We start from the raw sequence: 16,845 nt of genomic DNA on the forward strand, positions 1-16,845 counted from the left end.
ACACACGTTTCCCTGAGGGGCTGTGAGGAGGTCTAGGCTTCCAAGTCCATATCTCCTCCATAGAGAAGCCTTCCCTTATCATCCTGTCTGAGGAGCCTCCATCCCATCACCCTTTGATTTCCTTCCTAGCAGGAATTCCTATTTGTCATCATTTTATGGATTATCTATTTGGGTATTGATTTCTGCTCTCCCTTTAGAAAACTAGTCCCCCAGCAGACTGCACTTGTTTCATTCATTCCTGGGTATGCACAGAGCCTGCCACTGCTCAGCAATGTTTAATAAGTGCGTAAAAATGATTATGTAAGGAAGAATAAATGCGTGGTCTGCCTGCGTATCCCAGGCAACCTCCTTATCTACAAGCAGATTGATTTTTCTACAATACTGATCTGATCGTATTCTTTTTCTTCAAGTCTTTGACTGTGTACAAGGGGGTGACAACCACAGGAGCCAGTTAGTAAATGGCAATAAGAGAAAGAGGGCAGGTGTACACCGGGGGAGGTGGGAACTGTGGTGCCCAGTTCACTCGCAAGGGCAGGGCGGCCAGTACCTTTTTGCTGCCTCCTTCCCGAGGCAGTGCCCGGCCATGGTCTGATTTTTCTACAGAAGTCAGAAGTCTGGATTTTCTTGTGAAATCTCTGCTCTTTATAATACTGGTAACTAGCTCTTCTTAAAGACTGTGGGAACCAGCAGAGTAGGGACAACATACCTTCTTGAATTCAACCCCGGCCCCCAGTTTTCAGGTCAGCCTGAGTACCTTCACCAGCCTTAGCAGTTGCTTCATTATCTGACCCCACCTTTCAGTCCCTGCCTCTGCCTAGAATCCCCTCACCTGCCCCCACTCAGTTCTCCTGGCTCATTTCCTCGTATCCGCCAAGGGTCCTGTGCTCCACCAACAAGCCTTCCTTGACCTCTCCACGTCCTTCGTCTTCTAGGAGCCCAGGCACCCTCATTCGCATTTCTTCTCCTCACTACATCAGACCCCCCACCCCTGTGGTTAGGGACTGTGCTCCGTCTGGTTTCACATGTGGCATCAGCTCATAGGTACAGGGTGGAGGTTTTGGCAGCAGAAAGATGTGAGGGTGAGTCAACACTCAGCCTTTGGGGTGTTCATTTGTCTCCCAATTCTCAGTTTCCTTATCTGCAAAGTGGAGATAACTAGCCAACTGACCTGGCTGTCGTGTGAATGAATTGAGACAATGAAGAGATGATGAATATTAGTGTCTCGTACACAGCTACCGTATTTCCCCGAACATAAGCCCTCATATGATTTTTCAGGAGGTCATCCCCTGAACATAAGCCCTAATGTGTTTTTTTGGAGCTAAATTAATATAAGACCTGGTCTTATTTTCAGGGAAACACGGTAGTATTCAAAAATGGTGGTGATTACTGTGAAGTCCCATAGGCTGATAGGATATGTGACGTGTGGTTGACAGTGAATAAACGTCTGTTGACTGAGTGAATGGGTGAACGGTTTGCGCTCTGGTCCCTGAATGCCAGCCACCTAGCAGCCTACACTTTCTTCCTCTGTCCTGACGCTGAGATGCCTCCTCCGTGCTTTCCTGCTGTGCCACCTGCCGCCCCTCTGAGGCTGGCCTCTCCTGACCTTCCTGTCCTGCTGATACCACCTCTAGGTCCTCCAAGGCACATTCAGGACCTGCCCATCGCTGCCCACCCGTGGTCCCTCCACGTGTTCACGAGACTCAGGGCCACGGGAGGCTATCACTCCACTGACAGCTGCTCACATATCATGATAAATAGAACTCACATATTTGCTCTGGGCATTGTCCAGTTTTTCCAACAGTTTTGTGTCCAGGAAAGAGAATTATCTCAGCAGGAGAGGTCAAGAGGAAAGCACCTACTAACCGTGGGCAACAAAATGTGGGGGCTTAGATGCAGTGCTTGTGATTAAGTTGTGTGTAGATAACTTGCTTATACACAGATGCAGCCCTTGTCCACAATTCTATTACTTAACTTAGACATGGGGTGAACTCCCAACGTGGCCGTCACTGATGTGTCTTGTGTGCCTGTGCCAGCACCAAACTAGGCATCTTCCTGCCCAACCTCCTGCCAGGTGCAGCCCGCCACCGAGCAGCTCTCCCTGGCCAAGCCATACCTTCAGTGGCATTTTGGACAGTGCCTATGTTTGTTTCCTACGGTTATCAGAACAAAACTCCACAAACTGTGGGACTTAAAATAGCAGCAATTTATTGTCTCAGATTTCCGGAAGCCAGAGTCCAAAGTCAAGGTGTCGGCAGGATTGGTTCCTTCTCGGGGGCTCAGAGGGAAGGAGACTCTTCTAGCTTCTGGTGGCTGTGGGTGTTGCTCGGCTTGTGGCAGCATCACGCCAGTCTCTGCCTCTGTCTTTACATGGTTTCCTCCCTGTGTGTCTCTATGTCCTCATGTGGCCACCTTCACATAAGAACACCAGGCATATTGGATTAGGGACCCACATTACTCCAATGACCTCATATTAACTAATTATATCTGCAGTGATCCCATTTCCACATTTACAGGTACTGGGGGTTTGGATGTCAACATATATGTTAGGGGGATACAATTCAACCCATAACAGCATGCTAACCAAGAAATGCTTGAATGTCCAAACTATAAATTGCCGTATTGTATTTTTGGAGTAAATGTCTTAGGCTTTGCATTCCATGTGGTTTCCATTGCAGCTTTTCAATTCTGCTGTCTTAGGAGGGAAACAGCCATCTCGAAAGTGCAGATGGACACGTGGCTGTGTACGCATAAAACTTTATTTGTAGCCAACAGGTAGGATTTGGCCTGTGGGCTGTAGTTTGCTGGCCCCTGTTCTGTCTGGAAAGCTCTTTCCTTGGATAATCCACGTGGCCAGCTGCTTCAGCTCCTTCCAGTCTTTGCGCAAACACCACTTCTCAACAGGACCGCAGCTGAAGTCACACCCTCTCCCACCTAGCCCTCTTGGCCCCTTTACCACATTCAGGTTTTAGCCTCAGCTGTTAGGCTGTTTCAGTACCTCCTCCTTCCCTCCATTGGAATGAGAGTTCCCCGGTGGGTGGGTTTATCTCTTTTGTTCACTGGTGCATCTCGCATGCTTTCAAGAGCTCTGGGCACATAGTAAGCACCCAATCCATATTTTTTGAATAAATGAGTTAATAGATGAGTAGTGGATGCCTTTGTTTTCCCCACGAGTATATGAATTCCTTGAGGGCAGGGATTATGTGCGAGCAATCTTTGTGCTCAGCGTCTGCCTTACTGCCTGAAACACAGCTGAGGCTCCATCAACATTTGTTGAAAGGGTAGGACGTAAGCACACTTCACAAATAGCAGAAATATGAATGATGTTGTTAAACAAAGGGAATGGGGTGTATTAGTTATAACCCAGAATTTAAAACACAAACCAAAAAAAATGGGTTTATATGTTTGAAACTGACTCAGGTCCAAACATTTTTAAAAATGTTCTTTTTGCCATCTCCTTTGGCCTCCAATTTTCAATTATTATTTATTCAGTCAGTGACCAAGGACAATGTGATTGATTGGATAATTTTCTGAAGGAATTTTGAAACATTGAGTTATGTGTTTGGTAATGAATACAAGTTTTAAAATCGGAGTTTTCCCCTGTGCCAAAATCACTCTTAAAATAAATGTGTTTTTTTGGAGCTAAATTAATATAAGACCTGGTCTTATTTTCAGGGAAACACGGTAGTATTCAAAAATGGTGGTGATTACTGTGAAGTCCCATAGGCTGATAGGATATGTGACGTGTGGTTGACAGTGAATAAACGTCTGTTGACTGAGTGAATGGGTGAACGGTTTGCGCTCTGGTCCCTGAATGCCAGCCACCTAGCAGCCTACACTTTCTTCCTCTGTCCTGACGCTGAGATGCCTCCTCCGTGCTTTCCTGCTGTGCCACCTGCCGCCCCTCTGAGGCTGGCCTCTCCTGACCTTCCTGTCCTGCTGATACCACCTCTAGGTCCTCCAAGGCACATTCAGGACCTGCCCATCGCTGCCCACCCGTGGTCCCTCCACGTGTTCACGAGACTCAGGGCCACGGGAGGCTATCACTCCACTGACAGCTGCTCACATATCATGATAAATAGAACTCACATATTTGCTCTGGGCATTGTCCAGTTTTTCCAACAGTTTTGTGTCCAGGAAAGAGAATTATCTCAGCAGGAGAGGTCAAGAGGAAAGCACCTACTAACCGTGGGCAACAAAATGTGGGGGCTTAGATGCAGTGCTTGTGATTAAGTTGTGTGTAGATAACTTGCTTATACACAGATGCAGCCCTTGTCCACAATTCTATTACTTAACTTAGACATGGGGTGAACTCCCAACGTGGCCGTCACTGATGTGTCTTGTGTGCCTGTGCCAGCACCAAACTAGGCATCTTCCTGCCCAACCTCCTGCCAGGTGCAGCCGCCACCGAGCAGCTCTCCCTGGCCAAGCCATACCTTCAGTGGCATTTTGGACAGTGCCTATGTTTGTTTCCTACGGTTATCAGAACAAAACTCCACAAACTGTGGGACTTAAAATAGCAGCAATTTATTGTCTCAGATTTCCGGAAGCCAGAGTCCAAAGTCAAGGTGTCGGCAGGATTGGTTCCTTCTCGGGGGCTCAGAGGGAAGGAGACTCTTCTAGCTTCTGGTGGCTGTGGGTGTTGCTCGGCTTGTGGCAGCATCACGCCAGTCTCTGCCTCTGTCTTTACATGGTTTCCTCCCTGTGTGTCTCTATGTCCTCATGTGGCCACCTTCACATAAGAACACCAGGCATATTGGATTAGGGACCCACATTACTCCAATGACCTCATATTAACTAATTATATCTGCAGTGATCCCATTTCCACATTTACAGGTACTGGGGGTTTGGATGTCAACATATATGTTAGGGGGATACAATTCAACCCATAACAGCATGCTAACCAAGAAATGCTTGAATGTCCAAACTATAAATTGCCGTATTGTATTTTTGGAGTAAATGTCTTAGGCTTTGCATTCCATGTGGTTTCCATTGCAGCTTTTCAATTCTGCTGTCTTAGCAGGAAAACAGCCACCTCGAAAGCGCAGATGGACACGTGGCTGTGTACGCATAAACTTTATTTGTAGCCAACAGGTAGGATTTGGCCTGTGGGCTGTAGTTTGCTGGCCCCTGTTCTGTGTGGAAAGCTCTTTCCTTGGATAATCCACGTGGCCAGCTGCTTCAGCTCCTTCCAGTCTTTGCGCAAACACCACTTCTCAACAGGACCGCAGCTGAAGTCACACCCTCTCCCACCTAGCCCTCTTGGCCCCTTTACCACATTCAGGTTTTAGCCTCAGCTGTTAGGCTGTTTCAGTACCTCCTCCTTCCCTCCATTGGAATGAAAGTTCCCCGGTGGGTGGGTTTATCTCTTTTGTTCACTGGTGCATCTCGCATGCTTTCAAGAGCTCTGGGCACATAGTAAGCACCCAATCCATATTTTTTGAATAAATGAGTTAATAGATGAGTAGTTGATGCCTTTGTTTTCCCCACGAGTATATGAATTCCTTGAGGGCAGGGATTATGTGCGAGCAATCTTTGTGCTCAGCGTCTGCCTTACTGCCTGAAACACAGCTGAGGCTCCATCAACATTTGTTGAAAGGGTAGGACGTAAGCACACTTCACAAATGGCAGAAATATGAATGATGTTGTTAAACAAAGGGAATGGGTTGTATTAGTTATAACCCAGAATTTAAAAAACAAACCAAAAAAAATGGGTTTATATGTTTGAAACTGACTCAGGTCCAAACATTTTAAAAAATGTTCTTTTTGCCATCTCCTTTGGCCTCCAATTTTCAATTATTATTTATTCAGTCAGTGACCAAGGACAAGGTGATTGATTGGATAATTTTCTGAAGGAATTTTGAAACATTGAGTTATGTGTTTGGTAATGAATACAAGTTTTAAAATCGGAGTTTTCCCCTGTGCCAAAATCACTCTTAAAATAAATGTATGTGTTTAGAGAAACACCTTAACAACTTTAACGCATTAAAATACAAATTGCTAATGACCCTTATTAAATGATTACTGTAAGGCAGGATAATGAATGTTTAATGACCAATGCCTAAAATAGAGAAGCTATAAAACTTGACTTCAAGGAATGTGCAATGAAATTGGGGAATCAATAAACCCATGTCAAAGGGGGAAATGACATTTCCAAGCGAATAGTGGGCAAATTAAGTTTGGAGGTTGTGAGGGAACTGCATGCTTACACATCAATAAAACCTCGGTAGGGACTTGGAAAAACGAATTCATAAATTAACCTTAATAACTCAGCGTGGACATCTACATGGGCTCAATCTCATTAACACTCAGCAACCTGCTTATTTTCTCCTCTGGAGGAAATGTTTGTGAGTCTGCTGGGCTGTCCTGCTGAACTCCACAGGTTCCTCCATTCTCTGATATTACAGCCATGACCTCACATGGAGGGAAAGGCACTTGAAATCCACAAGCATTCTCATTTTAGTAGTATCACTTTTTATTAGGTTGGTGCAAAAGTAATTGCGGAAAAAAAAAAGTAATTGCGGTTTCGAACCGTGAATTTTTAATCATTATAACTAGGCTCAAACACATCTTTATTAATCAAAACAGGAACGATTACAATCAACACATTTTTGCCAATGAGAAATAAGTTTGTTTATTCTTGTAGCATAAAAATTTGTGCTTTGGGATTCGATGAACTCTTGGAAAGCATTTTCTGCATCCTGCTGGTTGTGGAAGCGTTTTCCCTGCAAAAAGTTGTCAAGATGCTTGAAAAAGTGTTAGTTGGTTGGCGAGAGGTCAGGTGAATAAGTGCATGAGGAAAAACTTCATAGCCCTATTCGTTTGACTTCTGAAGCATTGGTTGTGCGGCGAGCGCTCGGGCGTTGTTGTGGAGAAGAACTGGGCCCTTTCTGTTGCCCAATGCCGGGTGCAGGCGTTGCAGTTTTCGGTGCATCTCATCGATTTGCTGAGCGTACTTCTCAGATGTAATGGTTTCACCGGGATTCAGAAAGATGTAGTGGACCACCAAACAGTGACCACCAAAACAGTGGCAGCAGACCACCAAACAGTGACTATGCCCTTTCTTTGGTGCATGTTTGGCTTTGGGAAGAGCTTGGGAGCTTCTGTAGTCCTCTGTGCAACCTTCCAAGGCAGGTGACCTGGTCCTTATTTTACAGATGAGCAAGCTGAGGTTAGGGGGATTAGCCCCCTGAACCAGGGCCACACGGCGATGAGCAGCTGACCTAGGATTTGAACACAGGTCCCACTGCAGAGCTTACATCCTGCCCCGTCCACATGCTTCCAGCATCCCCCTTGTTTAGGCAACATGCTAGGAAACAGCTACATCCTAACTTGCCTCCATCTTTCCCTGGTGCTGTTTTTAGACCAGAGAAGAGGGATATGGGGATTTTGAAAATGGTAGAGAGTGTTTTCTTATAAAAGCTTGCAAGAGGAGATGGGATGAACTGGGATTATTAAACCTAAAGCAGAAGAGCCTGTGGGGTAATGTAATGCAGCCCTTTATGGACACACAAGTTCGGCAGGTGACACAAGGTGAAGCGTGTGATTTGGTAGAATCTTCCAGGAGAATGGAAAGGCTGCCTGAGGCTTTGTGCTTGGACTGGAAAGAAAGAGCAGAATGGACAAGGCTATCTCTTGTGGCTTTGAGCTAGAGCATTTAGACGTGTAGCCGATGAATGAAGCTCCTGTAGACAGAAAGAGGGAGAATTCTAGGTGAGTGTGTTGGGCTCCAAGATACGTGCTCATGCAGAGGTGGCAATTCTCGGTTAGGGAGAGAGCGCAGGTCTCTGGTACGAGTCGCTGCTACTCGAATCAGCAAGTGCATGTGAAGAACGCATTTCAGTAGGGCTTGAAGAAGGAAGGAATCGAGTTTGCTGGAACCCTGTTCCTAGTCCCACTACGCGTGTTTCGGCAACAGCTTTCTTTCTGCCAGGTGCTCGGTGAGAGAAGGACCCGGGATCCAAGGCTCACTTTGCCGTGTCACCATTAGTGGTCCCTGACATAGGCCGCCCCTCCCCCTTTTACCTGACCCACACGCACAGGAATTTGGATCATAAGCTTTTCTCTAAAACTCTTCAGTGTCTCCTATGGCAGTGGGAACCTGCCGCCTCTCTGTGGGTGGCTGGCCTGGCCTTCTACTTCCTGTCCCGGCGATCCCTTCTGTGCCAACACAAGCGTCATTCCATTCCCAGCCACCCTTAGGGCCCTCTGTCCAGCTGTGCTCTCTTCTAGTGGCCCATTCCCCACCTCCTCTCTGCCCTTTCCTCTCCCTCCTTTCTGATTCTCAAGTTCATCTCCCTGCCCTTGGCCCTCCTTGTCACCATCAGTGTGATTCCTGGCAGTCTGTGTCTTGTTTCTCTCCTCGTACTGTCCTTGGGGGCATGGATTGTAGGAGTCATTCCATTCTGGAATACCCAGTGCCCTGGCAGTCCCCGCAGTGAGTGGTCAGGAAGTCCCTGATGATTGAGGCGCCCTCTGGCTGCCACTGAAGTCCCTCTGGAGTGGGACCCCTGCAGCTGGTGTGGTTCCAGATCTGCGGAAAGGAACACAGACCCTAATTCGATATACAGAATGAAAGCTAATGACTCAACTTGTTCAGTGAACACCAACCTTGATGTGTTTACCGGTGTGGTTCTATTAATTTATATATTTATTATTTATGCATGTTATTTTATAATTTAAACAAACAGTGACCTATATTTTGATGAATACCAATCAAGGGCTAGTCACTTGGCATGTGTTGCCTTTGATTCTCGAGTGATGTCGCGTATTGGGTTCTGTACCCACCATCCTGAAAAGGAGGAAACAGAATCCATGTTGTTAAGTAGCTTGTGAAGTTCATACAGCCAGTAGGTGGAGGTATTGAGCCATCTATACATACGCCTCAGTGCTTGCTGTACGTACCTATGTGCCACACGCACAGATATGTTTATCTGTCATCATCTATCTATCCATCTTTCACTAGAAATCTTAGACAATGAACTTTACTACATCAATGGCTTTTAAACCACATTGTATTTAATTTAGTTACCCACTCATAGTAAATACCTAGATGAGGGGCGGCTGGTTGGCTCAGTTGGTTAGAGCGTGAGCTCTGAACAACAGGGTGGCTGGTTCGATTCCCACATGGACCAGTGAGCTGCACCCTCCACAACTAGATTGAAAACAATGACTTGACTTGGAGCTGCTGGGTCCTGGAAAACACACTGTTGCCCAATATTCCCCAATAAAAAAAAAATTAAAAAAAAAATTTGAAAATAAATAAATGCCTAGATGTATAGATTGACTTTGGAAGCCTCGCAGCACAGCTTCATGTAGCTGTGACAAGGTGAACAATGTGTACAGTAAAAGAGAGTCTGAAATCGAGGAATATATATGGAAATGGAGTTGGGACTGACTGACACCAACAGATTAGGGACCCAACCATCTCTGGCTAACCGTGTGTCATAGCTAAAAATTTCTTCCATTGACTCTTTTTTCTCTTTGTGGAATAGCTTGCGGTTTTAAAAACGCAGCACGGCTGTTTTCATGTTCCTCAAATGCTGATCACCGTTAAGCTTAATATATGCATGTTTGATTATTCATGATTATTGTGTGAAGTTCTGTTAAATATAAACTATTAGAAGAGAAATCAAGAGTAAATCATGAAATAATAATTATAGCCACCGTGCATTCAGATTTTACTCTGTACTTGTCTCTTGAATCCTTCCAGCACAGTAGGTGTTTTATGCCCCGAGTCGTCGCCCAAGATGAAGGAGCCGTCCAGATGTCAGCAGTCCACCCCCAGGTTTCAGGCTGGGCTGGGCAGAGCCATAGCCCCCGTGCCCCATGCCAGGCATTGTCCAACCTGCCTTTGGCAAGCGTGTCGAACAAGATGGCCTTTGTTTGCAAAAGAATTAATGATAGACTTGGATTCTAGTTAGTTTTTTGTAGAGTAGGAAAATTGGAATTCCTTTTTGTTTTTACTGCCCTTTCTCGTCGATGTAGACCGGTATGTCTGCAGCAAGAGCCTATCGGTGGCTGGGTCCGTCATGCACTTGTACCATCTGAACATGGTGGATGCGGTGGGCACTGGGATGGGTGGAGCACAGGCCAGAAGAAGGCGTTTGGATGTTTAGCATCTGGCTGTCCATGGTCCCAGTCTTCTCCAGCGTGTGATGCTTCTGTTCTCATTACTGGTGTTCACTGACATTGTGGGTCTCCTCTCAGGACCCCTCCCATCTGCTTGATCACTGTGATGTCAGAAAAGGTGTAACATCGAAGTGCTAATGTCACGAAACACGAGTCTTCTTATCCCATGATGTGTTGTGCACAACACTGTCATCCACAACTCAGTGTGTGTTACAAGCATGAGAAAGCAGCGTCTTCGTGCATATACTTTAACAAGTTGACATATCCTCACGCCTGTTCTTATTCCAAATTAGCAGCACACCTTCCTCTGATCCTTTGTAGCTCTAACAATAATCATGAAGAGAGGACCCCTCACATCTCTCTTCCATGCACTCACATCATTGTAGACAAGAAGGCAATGCCTGATTTATAACTTGTTCAATTCACTCAGGAGTGACAGACACTGCTTTGTGGTGAGTTGCATTTTAATCAGAGACAGAACTTGAATAGTGGAAAGGAAACAATATGCATCTTATTATCCTGCCTGGTGAGAATCAAACATCCCCTCCGTCCAGATTTATATCTATAAATGCAAGAGATATTTGGCTGTCTGTTTGACAATTACTTCTGCTTTTTTTGCTGTCTTTGGAAAAGGAACAGGAAGCTGGTTTCAAAAGGCTCTGCCTTCTAAGGATCGGAGCTTCCTGGCTGTGCCACAGGTCACAGGGTCAGGGGTCCATCAGCGTCCTGAGGGACCACGGCAGGGCAGCAGCATGTGCTTCCAAATGCAGTTCAGCACCCTGGCTAAAGCGACAGTGGTGAACTGGAGAACAACATACACTGCACACTGCGCACATGTTCTCCCCTTGTTTTCTCAGTGGGGAAATGTATTTCAGCATTTCTTTGAAAACTGCTCCTAGTCTCCCTGTCAAACAATTGGTTTAGGGCGGTTTGGAGAGATATTGGAGGTTCTCTGTGGAAAGAGGAAGCTGTGGACCGATCTGCTTGACGTTACTCCGTGTCCCCTTTACATGTGGCATCTGTATTTGATTGTTCCGAGACGTGGACAATGAGCATGAAATAGAGGCCCTAACAGTCACGCGTGGGCGCTCTGGGGCTGTGGCAGCCACCATTTGAAACACCATCTCGGGGGCTGAGGCAATCCTTTCCCAGCAATATTCTTGTTTCATAAGCTCTTGGGTTGTTGGCTTCTTCCTCCTGCTTTGTCTTCTTTCCGTGTCGTTCCTGATGTCTCGAAGAGCTACAGGGTCCAGTTTCATCTGGGCATTTGTCTTCCCCTCTAGTCGGTTGTAAAACCTTCTGCCTCTCACTCCTGAGTAAACCTGTTCACCACTTTGGCTCCTAAGGCGTTGTCCAGAATTCCTCATCCTATTCTTGACTATTCTTAGCAGAATTGTTTATTCTCCTCCAATAAACAGCGTCGTGTGATGGCAAGTGTATGGGCTCTGAGGCTGGACTGTCTGGGTTGGGGGTATAAACCCCATCCCCTGCCCCCATTGCTAGTTGTGTGAACTTGGACAGATGAGTAAACCTGTGGGCTTTCGTGTTTGCATCTGTGAAACAGAAGAGTGACACAGCACCTGCCCCTATGGTTCCTGTGAGTTTCATGAGCACAGAACCAGGTACAGCGGCACTCTACAGGCATTTTTAAATTATAGACCCAACCTTGAGCTGGAAGAAACTATGACAGGTCTTTTTACCTTTGTAGCTTCTCATTTTCCTGCTCAAGACTTCCTACATTCCTGAGATATTTACCGTGTGTTCATGCTGTTTGTCCCCAACTTAGTAGTAGAAGTAAGCAGTTGGGAGGGTGTTTGGTAAATCTTGTGGACTCTGCCTCACACCTCATCCCCGTGTGCTGGGAACCCCAGTCCAGGGAAAGAGGCACCCAGTGCAGTGCTTCTGTCTTTGTTTTCTCCATTTAATATAAGGTATTTTGTTGTTGGTATTGCTGCCGATGACAGTTTTTTGTTTGTTTTCAGTACAGTGATCAAACTATAGCCTGGTTATATGAATTTAGGTGCAGGGCTTAGTCTGAAATGTTTGAGCCTTCTCTTTAGAATTAGACATACAGGTGAATGTTTTCTTCAGAAAGGAAATATAGTCTTGTACTTGTTCCATATTTAGACTTTTGGGGTATGGTACAGGAAGCATTTCTCTTTTGGAGCCTCATGGTGAACACAGATTTAAAAGTCCCCCCAATATTTTGCCTTATATTCCCAAAACCACAAGTCAGAGATATGTAGCCGACTGTTCCGTGAGCCTCTCTCCAGGATATTAAAGCATCCTATCACAGTAAACATATCTGCTTTTCATCTCAGATGTTTTAATGCAATCCAGGGTTTGGTTTTATAAATGCCCATTTCAGGTGAAAGCAAAGTGATCTAAATAGTATGTTTGGCAGTTTTTGAATTAAAATCATTTCTTACTGAATTCTCTTTGTATTACTCAATGTTCTTAAATGACTTAAGAACAATATAATGGACTGAAGAGAAAAGCACATTGCATGTACAATTTAGAATATTTGTTACATTTTTAGAATGTGAAGTTGAATTAAACTGAAACATTTTGTAACGACATTGACTATATGTGTTGATCAAAACCTAGCAACAGTCTGTCTGGACCAAATAGTAGAATACTCAAAGCCACCTTCGTTTTAGCCTCTGCATCAATGTGTACATTTCAGATCTTAGTCGGTCTGTTGTGTGTCTCACTCGACATTAGTGGGTCATCTTGTAGCCAAACATATTTTTAGTTGTCCTGCCAATAACATGTCTATTGGTGCAATCTGATTGGACCTGGCAAAGTACAAGGTCAGTTGAATTGCCTCCAAAACTAATTGTCCCTGAAATGTGTCTTTGTGCATATACTTGTTGTGTGTGTGTTTCCATTAATTTTGAACACCAAAAGCTATTGCCACATTATCCTAATTGCACCATAAAATTCAGGTACTTGCGATAGAATGAAACACTTGTAGCAATAGAGAAAAGAGTAAGAATCAAACCTGTTCAGTAGAGTTTTGAAAAATAAACATTAGGGCAACATGAGGGCATCTGAAAGGGCATCGACTCTAGTATTGATGAGCTCAAACAGGAAGTTACAAAGATAACCCTTCCAATGATGTATATAAAATTCAGCCGCCAGTCTATATAATTCCTAAATTCCTCATGAGTTTGGCGACTAAGTAAAGGTTTTACCATACTTTTGTCATTTCTAAGTCTGTATTTTTAAGCTAATTTTGAGACCAAAACCCTGCAGGTCAGTAACTCAATCTCAATATATTACTTCCTTTCTCTACGTGGATTCCCCAGCAACCCAGAAAAAAGACAATAAGGGTTAATCCTCAGTGATGTGGTCACCATAGTAACGGAAATTGCTAAAGCTAATTCAGGACACTGATCACAGTTTCAATTTTGTTTCAGTTTCACAAACGGAAAACATTTTAAAGTCCTTAATAAAAGCACATAAATTATGTAAGTCATACATAGTATGTACGTAAAATCAAAGAATTTTGTTCTCTCATACACAAATGATATACTAGACTCCTATGTTCTGAACCACATTTTATCCTTTTAATCTTATTCTCTCTCTCTCTCTCTCTCTCTCTCTCTCTCTCTCTCTCTCTCTCTCTCGGTGACGTAGGACTATATGAATAAAGTAATAGATATTGCCTTAGAATTTTTATGCTGTGAATATTAGCTGCCCATTTTTGATGGTGTTGATGTCCTGTTAACTTGATGTTGCATTATGTCAAGATGCTCACCTGTGGAATTATGCTGGCGATTTCCTGCCATTTGGAGCTTGTGTGCCGAGTTCCACCCAGTAGCACAAATCATTCCATGCTCATAGGGCCTTCCATTCACCCTATAAGATGTCTGCACAAAACCAAGTCTCCTTGGAAGAGATACTGAGCAGGCAAGACATAAATATCATACGGATGTTGAGACTCTTCTTTTTTCCTGTTGTTTCCAGAACCAAACTTCGTGTCATCTTATGACATTGGGAATTTCACCTACTTCTTTTTCCGAGAAAATGCCGTAGAACATGACTGTGGGAAAACCGTCTTCTCCAGAGCTGCCCGGGTCTGCAAAAATGACATTGGAGGGCGTTTCCTGCTGGAGGACACCTGGACCACGTTCATGAAAGCCCGTCTGAACTGCTCCCGCCCTGGCGAGGTCCCCTTTTACTATAATGAACTTCAGGGCACGTTCTTCCTGCCCGAGCTGGATTTGATCTACGGCATCTTCACCACCAATGTGTATGTAACTAGAAATAGTTGCTTTCCCTGCTCTTCTACTCATTCTCAATGAGTCTACTGGTTTTGGACCTTTGTGGTTTAAAAGTTGCTTTAAAAGAAATCTTTCTTATTTTACTGGGCCAGCAGCCTTTTTTTTTCTTTTTGTTTTCTTTTTGTTTTCTTTCTTTTTCTTTTTCTTTTCTTTTTTTTTTTTTGAGTATGATTAAATGTTATGCAAAGATCTATGATTTCTGAGGCTGGTATTAGGAAAATAAAACTAATCAAAATATTTTAATCATCAAATTATCCTACCATAAATTTTTCCTTCCTGATTGGCCAGGGTGTTCTGAAATGCTGGGACATATTAGATGCATTTTTTTCTACACGCATGTTATACATTTGCATGTAATGAAAGCAGTGTTGGAAAGTCTGATCTTTGAGATAATGTAACTCTTGCCTGAACGCCTGCTCATAAATGAAACACACATTCTCACTTTCCCACAGCTGCATTGTAAGCCATTGTGCTGCAGGATGGCTAAGTTAGCAGGCATTTCTAAAATGATGGTTATGCTTTTAAAATACTTCTGAAAAAATAATAGCATATTTTTTTTCTCTTGAGGGGAGATACTCCTAGCTTCAGAACTGACAGTATTGGACTACGTAAAGCATATGAAGTTTTCTGATCTTTCACTCATGCGAATCTGGGGGAGTGTAGATGACTCCACTCACTTTCCAGTCTTAGCTAGTGGCTGTGTGCTAAGACTCAACAAGATCACACCCCAGCCCCAGGAGTCACAAATTGCATTGAGACTCTGAGACTCTGAGCTCCACTTTCCTCAACATTATCAGTGGTAATGGTAATTCTGCAGGGTGGGTTCTGATTTGAATCACCTTTGAAATCTCTAATCTGGGGACCTAACAATTTGGACAAAAGCCCAATATTTGTATCCCCAGTAAAGGGTCTGAATCAGGGTAGGTTGGAGATGCTGACAAATGAAGTAGGATGACCCACCGTCCTGGTTTGTCTGGGATTGTCCCAGTTTTAGCCTTGAGGACAGCCCTGCATTTAGGGAAACTTCTCAGTCCTGGGTGAGTTTGGAGACCCAGTCACCCTGCTTCTCATCTTTTTGACGTACGTTCTCATCTCTTCATAATCAGAAGCCTGCCCGCGGGTTGCGTTTCTAGACTAGAGTCTCTTTATCTGCATCGTAATTCCCTGTTGACAATTTCCTCCTGGTCTTTGCACTTCTGAGTTCATGTGTTAACGTTCGCTTGATAATAACGTTTACTCTATGAAGAGTCTTCTTACTGACATCGAGTTAGAAAAATAAGACTAAAATGGATGGCTTCCCACCTGCCCCCACCCCACCATGGCCATCTTTATTATAAATCTGGTTTTCAACCCCAGAAGTTATTTTCTGTACTTGATAAGTTTCTTTCCAAAAAATCAATGTAAAGTTTCGGGATTTGATTTTCTTTCCAAAACCTTGTTTAAGAAATAGTGTAGGCTGCACAAGATGAATGTTCCATAGATCAGTTGGCATCAATTTTACACCCAATGGGAGCTTGGCTTACTTAGCTGTTTATTCCCCCGGTCTGGGCAAAAATGAACAATTTAAAAAGTTATGTAACTACTGTATCTGGACCATGCCAAGATGGTGAATGGGCAACTTAGATACTCACAAAAATAAGTTGCAGACTATTCCAGACTATTTGTTTTGTGATATAGACACCCACCTGTGGGAAGTCATCAACACGTAGCATCTGTACTAGCAGAGGCAGCATCACTGAATCTTCTTCCCTTTCTCTCTCGAATCCTTCTTCTCCCTGGATCTGGGAAACGACAGATGGAAATATATCCATCTCTGATCCCACAGTATGTTCCACCTCTCACCCTCTCCTGTCTCAACCTTGATCTTACCCTGTCAACAGATGACCATCTTCTTGACAAGCCTTGTTCTAAACTGAACGGAAATGACGATCAGAGGTAGCCAATTATTTCCTATCTCTGAATGAGATGCCCATAAAATGCTACGGCTAGCTTTCTGGTGCTTTTGCTCAGAATTTTGGGTTGTCTCTGTGTATTTGTCCAGGGATGTCAGCACTGGGAAATGGCGGTAAAGTTACTGTTCTAATGCTGCCTGTCCCTGGGGCTGTGTAGTTTTCTCAACACTGTGGCCATGAGTGGGGCTGCAGGACCTGGGATTCTACTGCAAAAAGTCTCTGAAGGTTTAGCCTTTGTTTTATGGGATATGTAAAAATGGTGGCTCACAGATAGTAAATGGTGGGGGTGGGGATGGGGAAGGGTGAAGGTTTTGATTTCTCTTCCCTCCTCAGGGTATGAAGACCTAGGAGAATGTCTCTGTTTTTCTCCCTGTGACTCCAGTAGACTAAGGAAGCAAACTTTAAGTTCCCCTGTATTGGGCTCACCAAGGGGTCCTACTTCCACTTTTACCTGCCGGGGCTCTGAACAAGTTCAG

The 16,845-nt window shown here is 44.3% G+C and overlaps 1 protein-coding gene across 5 annotated transcripts in view; it reads left to right on the forward strand.

The window, feature by feature from the left end:
* SEMA5A (semaphorin 5A) overlaps positions 1-16,845 on the forward strand; it is a 422,672-nt gene that overhangs the window by 289,214 nt on the left and 116,613 nt on the right. For all 5 annotated transcript variants that reach the window (XM_074329093.1, XM_074329094.1, XM_074329090.1 and 2 more), the window contains one exon: positions 14,101-14,386. In XM_074329093.1, the coding sequence (XP_074185194.1) occupies positions 14,101-14,386 (286 nt within the window). The remainder of the gene's footprint in view (positions 1-14,100; positions 14,387-16,845) is intronic.

The sequence above is a fragment of the Rhinolophus sinicus genome, linkage group LG03 (genome assembly GCF_036562045.2).
Source record: "Rhinolophus sinicus isolate RSC01 linkage group LG03, ASM3656204v1, whole genome shotgun sequence".
Classification (NCBI taxonomy): Eukaryota; Metazoa; Chordata; class Mammalia; order Chiroptera; family Rhinolophidae; genus Rhinolophus; species Rhinolophus sinicus.